General features: G+C 47.5%; 1 protein-coding gene across 2 annotated transcripts; it reads right to left on the reverse strand.

Moving 5' to 3' along the window:
- Positions 1-208: 208 nt before the first annotated feature.
- Positions 209-11813, reverse strand: PPP1R3B (protein phosphatase 1 regulatory subunit 3B). 2 transcript variants are annotated; one of them, XM_065947020.1, is made up of 2 exons: positions 11573-11813; positions 209-5152 (listed from the first exon to the last, which is right to left on the reverse strand). In XM_065947020.1, exons 1-2 carry the CDS (start codon positions 11707-11709, stop codon positions 4270-4272), a joined length of 1020 nt encoding a protein of 339 aa, XP_065803092.1. In that variant the 5' UTR covers positions 11710-11813; the 3' UTR covers positions 209-4269. The 2 variants fall into 2 exon arrangements, with proteins under 2 accessions (XP_065803092.1, XP_065803093.1); XM_065947021.1 differs by lacking the exon at positions 11573-11813 and adding an exon at positions 10743-11128.
- Between the last annotated feature and the right edge of the window lie 210 nt (positions 11814-12023).

Raw genomic sequence — 12023 nt, forward strand, 5'->3', positions numbered from 1 at the left:
TCTTAGTTGTAATCAGCCTTGGCTGCTTTAACAGCTTCAAAAGCAATTACTCCTTTCTCTGCATCTTCCCAGCTTTTCAGCTTAGCCGCTGATTGTGTCCTAGCCCTTTTGGAAACTGGCTTTCTATATGTGGAAACACACTGATTGAAAATGTGCCTCCCCATCCTCTGACTCTAAGAGAGTCAGTTTTAAAATAGGACACTTTCCGTTTGGGGTTTTCTACCTTTATTACATTTTTGCATTTGAGATCCAAACAAACCACTCTCTTATACCACACACAAGGCATCCATTCTTGTGATTTTTAAAGTGCATTTCCCCTTTGTGTACAAAAATATGTATTTTTTTAAAAAAACCTGTGGACCTTTCTCGACAAGGCACTTTTAGGCATGAAAATGAAGTTGAGTCTCCGGTTCTACATTCACATAGAAGTAAGAGCGGACTGCCACCATCACAGCTGTGTTCTTGGAGTCCTCACAGGTCCAGACGACTCTAGAAACTGATCAACAGGACTCAAAGCATCCACAGCGTTACAACTTGCACTCCGATGCTTTACAACCCTAACAAGGAAAAGCTGCCCGTCCGCACAGCTGTCTGTCCTTCTCCATTCAGATGTGTCCCACTTCAGGAGGTGAAGATACGCTGGCAAACTGTCTTCAGATGACCTGAGAGATCGCGTTGTAAGTATAACATCTTAGCCCCAATGTCCGTGGTCATTTCAGGAGACACAAGGACGTCAGAACCTCCCAGGGCAGAAGCCATGGTGCTTTCTCTAGCAAATCACATCCAGTCGAGGGCTTGGAAGGAAGGACACTGAAGTTTTCACTCACTGTCCATTGAGAGGGAAACCCTAGCCCACAGCACTTCTGAAAAGTGAGCAAATACTTTTGGGGGGTTTATACACACACACACACACATATATATAGAAGTCATTTAGTATCCCAGTGGCTCCAAGTAACGCTTGTTTTTAGAAATGTCAAATTATAGGCAAAGATCAAAACCACGAAATATTCTTTTAGCAGTTTAAAATTTACATCTTCAGAAAACATTGAAGGAGTAATATTTTGCCACCGTTCAGATTCAACCTTAGAAAATACACCCTACCCTGACTCTGAAATTGTTTTAATCTCTGGAGAACTATGTAACTTCACTGTTTCTCACCTGTAACAAGGACACTTGAAGAAAAAAACAATCTTGCCCAAATGCTACCATCTTCCAAGAAACACTGAAAGCTTATTGTATAAAATCTATCTTTAGAGCACCTAGTTTATTTATTGCACCTAATTTGCAAACACTCCCCAGGACACATGGGGGAATAAATATGAAACAGAAATGAAGCTGCCTCCCCGCCCCTGGACAGCTGCACCACTGGCAGAAGGCTGGTCCTTTGCGGGGTGGGGGGGTGGGGAGGCAAGTTGGGAACGGGGCCACTTGTCATCATAACCAAGAGGGTCAGACCTACAGGTCAGGCTGCAGTCATGTCTCCAGATAAGAAACCTGTCCCTTTCTGAAGTGTGCAGACATATTCCTGCTGGCGAGCTAGGAACCAAGGAGAGAGCCCCTGGGAGCAGGTCCTGAGACCAGCTGTTGATATTCTGGAAGAGAACTGGCCCCAAAGCAGACAGCATGTGTGCGTGCTAAATCACTTCAGTAGTGTCCAACTCTTTACGACTCTATGGACTGTAGACCGCCAAGCTCCTCTGTCTGTGGGATTCTCCAGGCAAGAACACTGGAGTGGGCTGCCATGCCCTCCTCCAAGGGATCTTCCCAACCCAGGGATCAAACTTCTCTTAAGTTTTCTGCATTAGCAGGTGGGTTCCTCACCACCAGCACCATGTGGGAAACCCAAGAGGAGACAGACTGACTGGTAAAGAGGAGATAGTGCTCTTCAGAGGCCGAAACCTCACTGCCTGACAATGCTGCCAGGGAGCTCGGGCAGGCACTTGCTTTAGTCAGAGAAGGGTCTTTCTTTGCCAGCAGGTAAGGACTTGCCCAGTGGGGTGAGCAACCCAGGTGCACTGGTGAGGGGGCTTGCAACCAGTGCCCCCAGCAGAAAAGCTGGGGTGAGCTGGGAGGAAAGAAGGGAAGGGGGAGGGTTTGTGGTTGTTTTGAAAGAGATACTTATCACTGAATTACCATATTTCAAATTTTGACATGGGAATGCCTTCAGATCACAATGACTGAAAACCATACAGAAGTCACTTGAGGCATTTTTCTTACTAACAGAGAAGGATCTGGTCATAAGGAAATGACAATACACTTTGTACCTTCCATAAATTGCAGGAGGAGGGAGGGGACTTCTTAAAGCAAAATAAATTCATGACCTGTATAAAATTAGGTTTGCTTCCAAATGGTGTAGATTTACACTCTTGTATAACAATTCTGATCACCAGATTTGTAACATAGAGAGTCTTGTCTTTGTACCGGATGTAAGACATGCTTAGATAAAACCCAGTTCTGCCCAATGTCGGAATAAGAAAAAAATGTGATTGTCCCTTAAATTACATTAGCATGTCATCCCCCAGTGCTGGCCACCTGGGAGAGACATAAAAAATAAAGCACTAGGTTGCAGACTAATCACAGCCAGTTTTAGGGATAAGAACTCTGGGGAACACCACTTAAGAGCATTTTAAAAAATCAAAACATTTTAAAGTTCGAAAAAGAAAAGAAAAAAGAAACCCAACCACAAAACTCTAGGAGCCAAGACACTTGAGATCTGCTCAATGCTGATTTACAAAAGCCACAGAAAACAGGAGGTCTCTTCCAACTGATCTGGAGAATGCAAGCAAAAGAAGACTCTTTGCTTGCAGAGTCCAGGGTCTGTGTCCCCAGATCTAGGGAGTGGGGCACCCCATCTCCTGCCTCCCCTTAGGAAGACCTCACTTTAGTAAGATCAGGCAGAAGAAAAACGAGACGGTCCTTTAATTAAGTTCCAAAAATAAAAACAAAACCCAAACCTTCTACAAATACACATATAAAAGTACTTTTTAAACACTCCCAAGTACCAATGAATCTTGCCCAAGAAAAATCACAGGGTTTGGGAATCCATTGGACAAGGAAAGTCCCAGGAATTTCACAACAGTGTGAACCAACAGACTTGTAATGCTTTAGTCCAATATGGTTAAGAACAATGAGTCTATGATATTTCATAGACTCATTGTCTATGAAATTTACTGTTGGCAAACAGTAAAAATAAAATCTGAGAACTTGGTGAGGTTTTTCTCCCCATCCCTTTCCACACCCACACACCATAAATAAGAACAACCAAATCAAAGTCCGTGGGGGCTGGTAAAATGTTGTTTACAACGTGGATGTTGTAAATCACAGTCAAAATACAACCAAATGTTTTCTGGAGGTGTGGAGGATATATTGAATCTGCAAATCCAAACATCCCAAACACGGCATAAATGATGACTTTCCAGGAAAAGAGATTCTAAAATCCTTTTGTGAAGAAAGAGACACGGGCAAGTCAGCTGAGCAAGTTACAACAAGTCTTGTAACCAAGCTGTCCAGTCACTCAGGGTAAGAGTGAGGGCTTAGAAAGCTCCCCCAAAGCCAAAAGGAGAAGCTAAGTGTCCCACTCATGCCTGTCCTGCTGGCATTAGCCTAGTGCGCCATTGGTGAGACCACCCAGGAACCAGCTGACTTCCCAGAGCTGGTGTGTCGTCCTCTGCTGGGCTGTCAAAGCGGGGTCAGAAAGAGGAAATGCCTGTCTCCATCACAAGTTGATCGGCCTGTATCATCTTTTCCTGAACATCAGCTGAACTGTGGAAGAAAACCAAGTGCACAAAAATGCAAAGATAAAGTGTGAAGCCCATGTAGACATAGGGCAGCTGCAACAGGTGAGAAGGCCCTGGCTGGGCGGCAAAGACCCCCAGAAGAGGGGCCACGGGGAGGACCTAGGGCTTGCCAGGGGACTGACTTCCCACACCCAAGAGGAGAGGGACTCCTTATCATTGAGCCAACATCCTCTGGCCTGGCCAGGGCTGCCCACAAGCCCGGGTCCTGTCCAGACCCTTTCCAGCATCATCCTCCTCAGACCCTCATTGCCAAACGGACCAGCACAGCCATCTCCTTCAAGCGTGAACCCAGTCCTGTGATCTAAACCTGGCTGTCTTGGTTGATTGAAGGAGAAAAGTGACTAGGATCCGTTATTTTCAAAACTGTGTCTGATGGCAGTTCAGCTTTTCTCTGGGCTTCCATCTCCACCCCAGGATGACTGCAGCTTGGCTCGTCCGCGCCCACTGAGCCCGGCTCCATCCCAGGCTGTCACTAGTAGTACGGCCCAAGCTTCTCGTATCCTAAATAACTAGGCCACTCCGGAAACAGACCGTAGGAACACCGAGGGCTTCCAAACTGGTCAAAGGCTATTTCAAAATCTGGTTCATTTGGCTGCTGGGCTGTTCCCTGGGTAGACTGCAGCTCCGCCCGGATGATCCTATAGTTTTTGCCTTTGTTGCTGTCCCAGTACGTCTGTCCATTGCACTCGTAGCACACAGCGAACTCCATCCTCTCGTAAGACTGAATTTTCTCAGGCAAGCTGATGTCAAAGGAGAACGTGTCCTTGTCTGAACCCGCGTACGTGTCCTTCACGTAGCAACAGGGAAAGTCTGTGAAGCTCTTCCAGGTGTCAAAGGTCATCCGGACTTTCACCGTCTTCTCGAATGCAAGGTTCTGCACCTTCACGGTGCCTGCAATGGACCTGTCCTTCAGAACGCAGTTCTCCAGGCACACGTGGTCGGTCTGAAGCCGATTTCTGAAGTCCAGGTAGTCTGCCGACGGCTGCGAAAAATCCAACACAAAGCTCTCGCTCTCCGCTGTTGTCAGGCTCACGATGCTGTCCAGGAGCTCGGTGATGTTCAGTGGAATATCTAACGGGTCATCGAACTCGGAGAACACCTTGACCATCGTCAGGGCCAGCCCCTGATTGTCGGCAAAGGACACCCGCTTCTTCACCTTTTTCTCCTGGACCGCCGGGGCCACCGTCCCACTGGTTTCATTCTTGCCGCTCAGCTGAATACAAGGCCTCAGAGGTTTGCTTGGCTTTGGGGTGATCTGGAAGGCGAATCGCTCTCTGCGCAAGGAGGGAGCCATGCAGCTGTACCTGCATTCGATGTCCACGGCCATCACGGGGCTAGAGGAACACGCTAGAACCCTGGCCAAGGGGAAAGACAGAAACAGAAAGGAGGTCAGACACGTTCAGACTCATCCTTCCAACAGGGACCAGCAAGCTGCGTTTGCCTTCATCTCTGCCCACGTGGCCACAGCTCATTGTTAACTCAAGGGTGGTCCAGTGTGACCATGGTTTCAGGGGAGATTAAAAGTGTAAGTGGAGGGTGGGTCGGGGGAGAGGCCCCAGGTTAAAACCAAAGAAGTGTGGAACCACTGGTCTTAAAACCAGTTCACGGGCTTCCCTGTCAGGACTTCTTGAGGCCTTCAGTACACTGATGATTGTGGGGAATAATGAAAAGAGCATGCTGTTTGTGGAGTTTCCAAAACTTATTCCTAATGAGGGAAGCCTCTATTTTTTGTGGCACACCTTGCTGAACAGAGTGTGCTCTCATCCAATAAAAAGAAACTAATTCATCCCACAAATACTGATTGTCATTTGCTCTGTGCCAGGCATGATGCCAGACCCTGGATTCAGTAGTGAAGACAGACCCCCAACCTGTCTTCATTCAATGTACAGTCGATTTTTATATTCTAGTATGTTTTTTAAAAAGTGCCAGCAATTTAGTATTTTTAAACCTTTCGTATCAGTGAATAACTGTTTTTTTCTACAGCAAAAACAGCCTCTGTAAGAATAAAAACCAAAGAGAATCATGCTAAAGATTACATTGAATCTGACTTCATAAAAACAATGTTTTTTGTATAAGGGAATAAAGTAAGTAAAACTAAAAAAAAAAAATCAAGACAAACTGGGAAAATATTTTCTAAAAAGCATGGCAGCAAAATGTTAAAACCTTAATATATAAAGAGGTTTTATAAAATAATAACAAAGTCAAATATTCCATGTAGAAAAATGAACAAAGAGCACAAATAGACAATTCATGGAAGAAATTTAAAAGTGGCTCATAAATATGCAAAATGTCAAAGCTTGTAAGTAATTTAAGAAATTTAGATTAGAAAACAGTGCCTGTTTTTATCTAATGAGTTAGGAAAGAACTTTAAAAGATAATACAAATATCTGTATTAGTCCAAATGGCACAAAATTTCTAAATCTTATACTTTTGGGTTCTTATATCACATACAGGTGTTAAACTTAAGGGAATAATTTAAAATGCATGAAGATTAATGTATTAAATTATTCAGTGCAACATTAAGTGGAGGGGGAAATGTGAGAAAATAAATTAAATGACCAATAACAGGTAGCTAATTAAATCAAATATACTATATTCATGTGATATAATTTTATATCATTAAAATCATTATTTGTAAAAAAGACTAAAAATGCATAAAAATTTATAATATATGATTAATGTAAAAAATGGGTTTCCTTGATAGCTAAGTTGGTAAAGAATCCACCTGCAATGTAGGAGACCCTGGTTTGATTCCAGGGTTGGAAAGATCTGCTGGAATAGGGATAGGCTACCCACTCCAGTATTCCTGGGCTTCCCTTGTGGCTTAGCTGGTAAAGAATCCATGTGCAATGCAGGAGACCTGGGTTCGATTCCTGAGTTGGGAAGATCCCCTGGAGAAGGGAAAGGCTACCCACTTCAGCATTCTGGCCTGGAGAATTCTATACAGTCCAGTCTATACAATCAAGTCTATACTATACAGTTCATGGGGTCACAAAGAGTCAAACATGACTGAGCGACTTTCACTTTCACTTTCAATGTAAAAAATGGAGAAGATAAAATTATACAGACAGACTAGACTTGTAGGGAAAAATTATTACATATATGCACAGAAAAAAGACTAGAGATATACTTAAAACTGTCAAAATATCAAGGTGATGGGATTTCAGGAGATTTGTGTTTTCCTGCTTTGTACTGTCTTATCTTTTCTAAAATAATAGAACTTCTCTAACCAAGAAAACAGAATGAATATAGTAAAACATCTCAGATATCTTAAGATTTGCCAAAACTCACCCAACACTATTTCCACACTAGAGCCAAGCCATTTGAATTTCTAATTACCATGGCAAATTGATATCCTGATTTGACAGTTCCAAAAGGCTAACTGAAGAAGTCAGTGATGAAATCTGGATTAAAATCTCTGGTCTGAGAATCACAGAACACAGGATCTGGATTAGTTGCCAATCACATCTTCCCTCATGGCAAAGGCTCTAGTGTGGCCATAGTGTGTGGGGGTATGTTGGGGTACCAACTCTCAGGCCTCCCCTAATCTCCCCTCCATGGGAGGGGTGCTCTGCTGCGGATTGATGATGGTACTTCAGGAGAAAGACTGGCAAAATGTTGCTCATCTTCTGACAAGAGGAGATCACTGGTCTCACAAACAATACCAGACCCCAAAATAATATCTGCTCCTCAGCTGCTGATTTTGATGATCAAATATATAAAGAAAAGTGAGAAAGTATGAAGACATACTGGGTTTGATCCCATTTTCCAAAACAAACAAAAAAAATAGCACTTCCTCGGGATGCAGGAATCACTTAGTGATGAACAAGTGGAGAAACCCACACGTTCAGAGACAAAACAATAATAACACAAGTACCTATATTAGTCTGAAATGGCCCAACCTTTCTAAATGTTCTTATCTTAATTTATAGCCAGAATGTAGCCATCAAGATGCATTTTAAAGGATATCTGTGTTACTGTTTCTCCTCTAACAAAGTGAAGCAAGTGAAAATTTTCAGAGCAAACTGGCTATTATATTTGTTTACACCCATGCAATTGTTCTGGAAAGGCAAGTTCTGACTGAACTGGGCAAGACAACTTAAAAAAAAAAAAAAAAGTCAGTGGATTCACTAAGGGGTTCAATGTAAAACAAACAAACACCAAAAAACCCTACACCTAAAAAGTAATTCAAGTTTTCCTCTGTTCATTGCAAAACTCTGTTAGAATGCATTGGAATCACATTTTCAGTTCTACTTTTAATGCAGGTAGCTTTTGTTTTTTGAATGAATTGTTAATTAAAAATAACCAAACAGCAGGCAAAGCCGGGCATCCCAGCCCCTCCTCCTCTGCCACCCCTGACAACCTGGGTATAAACTAAGGGAGGAGGGGTTCCTCCTTGGCCACAGCAGCTTCCTCCTGACCTGAGTCAGCACAAGGTCAACTGCAGGCTCTCTACGTGCGTCCAGCAAGCCTGCAAACCTCCCTCATACGTGCTTTCCCGCACAACCTTAAAACAGATCGTTAGGAAATGGTTGGGGAGCTCTCAAAATATTGTGGAAACAGAATTCTAACACAAGGGGATCAACGAAAGCAACTGCACACTTGTAGTCGACGGCAAGTGCTCTCAAGTTCTAACCCCGCCGGTTAGAGAGGCTTAGTTGAAAGCATTGGTAAAGTTTCAGTATCTGGACCCAGAGGTATAAATGTACCCCTGGGATCCCTTTTATCACTTGGCTTTAAGAACAGGGGGATTGGGGGGTTGAGGAGGTGAGGCTGGAGTCAGAGCCAGACTCCACTGGCACTGTGGACTGGAATTAAACAATTCCACTGGTACTTTCCAGAGTGGAATTGGTTGTGCGACTTTCTCCATGAACGGCAAAAGGAAGGTAAACCACCTGGGGGCCCAGGCGTTCCTCTTGGACTCCGGCCCAGAATCCCTTCACTTTTTTGGTGTTGCCAGTGCTGGAGGGGAGGTCACTAACGCCTGTGGCCTCAACAGAGGGTGCAGTCTGACTTTTGGCTCCCTTGTCCATCCTCACAGGTAGCTTCCAGTTTTTATTCACCAGATCATTCTCCAAGAACTGGTGCACCGAAGTGCTGGTTTGGTGTAAGCCTTCCTGACCTTCTACTCAGAAATTCCCTGATGGACCCTGACTGCAATGACCAACACCCAGACGCACTCCTGTCACTGGAGACATGCAAGGTAATTAGAGCTTCCTAAGTGCCCTGAAAGGCAGGCACGTGGACAGGTGTTTTAATCCTTAAATGGCATGAAAATGATCAGTTCCAACACAGGATGCGTTGGGCTGTACTCACGCCCTCTCTTCTGACAGACTCTTTGGGAGCTCTGCCCTTTCCCTCGCCCAAGCCAGGTAATATGAGTCACCAAGGGGAAAAAAAAACAGAAGGAGATGTGGACACACAACTGAACCAGCAGAGATCACATCGGACCTGGATACCAGTTCTTTGCAGGACAAGGTCACGAGAATGTGAGTAGCTGTTACTCAGACCAGCAGGGATTCGCAAAACTTTTGCTTCCAAATAGATGCCTAGGAGATCACTCTTGCCCCATGAGAGACTGGACGTGTCTAAGGGTACGTTTCAGTGTTTCGGGTCAAAAAGAGGACAAACCCTAACACTCCATGCAAATTAGAGAGAACATGGAGAGTTTTGCATAAAAGCTTTTCCTGTTCCACCACTGACAAACAACACACCTTCTGAAGACAGCTGGCAAGGGCTACATGTCATGGTGATTCTTCTCTAAAATCTATCAACTTGTACAGAAAATAACCCTATAACCTTCACAGTTTCAAGCAGCCGAACTACTAACTCTCTGGCTGTGCCTTTTATAGAAAGCAAATCTTTTTCTTTTGTATTGAGGCCAACACATTGCCTCCCCCATTCTCTTGCACTCTGATAAGAAAAGACAGAAATATCAGACGCACCAATAACTCACCAGGAACACTGAAGTTACATTGTGAAGGTAAGCATTCACAACCAAGCTACCAGGTAATATTTTGTTTTAAAGATGTGGCCACCTACCCCTTTGGCATTTCTCTAATTTGCTTGCTCCCTAAAGGTTTGGCTGCCATAGTGTGAACGAAGTTGGCATCTTTCCCTTGGTACTCTGACCCTGGGGCCCTTATTCATAGCCCTAGATGCCACCTGGACTTCTCTATTCTGTCACCGCCATCCAAAGCATCTCTGAGATAAATATCTGTGGATGAGGTTGCATATTATAGGAAAGAGATAAGTTAAAATGGCACAGTGTCCGCATCTAAAAGTGTCCAATATGAAATATAGCGCACTGGCCTAGGAACGCCTACACGTCGCTGTGGCACTCAGGGCAAATTACTCAACCTCTCTGGGCTTCAGCTTCTCCCCTGAGGTCCGTTTTGAGCTCTGACATTCTGGGTCGCTGATACTGCCTGATGGTTCTTCTTTTCCCACTAACTTTTCCCTAAATACCTCAACTTTACTTTTGGGGTAAATCCTCCAGCTGTCTTCACTTTAGTCTTGGCTCGTGGACAACTCTGCCAAATGAACCATTTCCTCTTCTCCTCTGCACCCCAGCCTGAAGGCCTTCCTCTCCCTTCTCCTGGGCCGTGGGTCTCCCAGGGAGGCCTGGCCACACAGACCACAGGCCCCAACATCTTCTAGCAACTCTCCAAGTTCTCAATTTGCTCCTCTTCTGCAGCAAACAATACCAGAAGAGAGCCCAAACCTTCTAGTATGTTCTGGGCTCTCTGCCCCCTCTTTTGCACTGAGTCGCTTCCACACCTCTTTCTCTGGACTCAAAAGGGTGGCAGAAACAGGACACGGGGCCAGGCGAGGGGGTCCTGGCTTCGAAGATCCCCCAGGTCACTGCCCCCTGGGTCCAGCCAGGCCCGGGCTGCACCCCGCCCCCAACCCCTCCCCGAGATCCTTCGCCGGGCGGGAACCCACCTGTGGGGCCGCGGGGAAGCCCCCTTTCCAGCTGGCTCGCCGCATCGGAGAACCCGGAGGGAGGTGGCAGGGAGGCTGCCGCCACCAGACTACGTGAGCCCCGGTGTGTGTCCGGGAGGCAGGGCTTGGGCTGGGTTCCCGGAGTTGTGACCGGCAGGGGGAGGAAGACGACAAGGAGGAGGAGCCCTAGTTATCACACCGGGGCGGGGCGGCGGGGCCACCCCGGGCGGAGAGGCGCCGCGAGAGCGTCCCCGCGCGGCCACCTCGACCCCGCCGGCCCAGGACGGCCCGTCTGGGGACCGGGGACCCGAGGAGGCTCGGCTCCGGGTGGTCCCAGCCGCCGATGCGCTCCGTGTCCCGTGGCCCTCGGCGACCCGAGAGATCACCCAGTGTGTTTCCCTACGTTGTAACGGGAAGTCGAGGCGGGGTGGGAGACGCAGCGACTTTCCCGTGTGCTCAAGATCCCAGGGCTCAGCTCTAGGAGTGTCGGTTCCCAGCCGGAAAAGCCGAGTGTCAGGTTCGAACTCGGCACAGTAGGGACCCAGAGTGGTCTGGACTCCCAGTCCCAGCCTCCCATCGTGGCCAGGACCCCCTTCGGTGCATCACGTGGGTCCGGCCAGGCTCCATCCAGCCTCTGGTCCCTGCATTGCCCTCTGCACGAGGAAGCAAGTTTCCTCGAGCCCTTCTAGAGTGTCCCATGCCCAGAGTGTAACTGCAAGCTAGCCTGAGAAAGCGTGTGCGGCAGGAACCGGAGAGGGTCCCTGATGCGTGCGCTCGTCGCCTTTTCTGCGGCCGGGCATCGGGCCTTGCGGGCTTGGTGGGGGACGTACCTGGTACAGCTCATAAGCCCCGAGGTGCGGAGGCGCCAGCCTGCGGCAGCATCCGCGCCAGGGTGGCAGGGGCAGCGGCGGCGACAGCAGGAGCGGGGGCTGGGGCTCAGGTGGGCGCCCTCCGCGGGCAGCCGCATCCGTCCGTGCGCAAGAGCAGCCCGCCCGCCTCCTCCCTGCGGCCCCTCACCTGGGACTCTAGCTTCCAGCCGCCGCGCGGCTCCCTTTAACTTTCAGGCCACCTCTCCCCACTCGGGACGCCTTCCCAGACCCCCCCTTTCACGTGAACGCCCCCCACAGCCAATGGGCGCGCCCGGGACGCGCGCCGTCCACCAATGACCGCGGAGCCGCGGTGCCGCCGGAGCACCGCCGCGCCACGTGATAGGCTGCGCGCCCGGAGCGATAGGGCCGGGTTCCAGGGGCTGGAAAGGGGGCGGTGGGTCATAATTTCATC

The sequence above is a fragment of the Muntiacus reevesi genome, chromosome 10 (genome assembly GCF_963930625.1).
Source record: "Muntiacus reevesi chromosome 10, mMunRee1.1, whole genome shotgun sequence".
In the NCBI taxonomy this organism is placed as follows: Eukaryota; Metazoa; Chordata; class Mammalia; order Artiodactyla; family Cervidae; genus Muntiacus; species Muntiacus reevesi.

What these genes read in the sequence shown, in the direction of transcription:
- PPP1R3B (XM_065947020.1), bottom strand. Translation starts at nt 11,709, where the DNA reads ATGCGGCTGCCCGCGGAGGGCGCCCACCTGAGCCCCAGCCCCCGCTCC. An exon ending in GGGCTTATGAGCTGTACCAG is followed by an intron (nt 5,153 to 11,572) that starts GTACGTCCCCCA and finishes CCCCTTGGCCAG; the next exon opens with GGTTCTAGCGTGTTCCTCTA.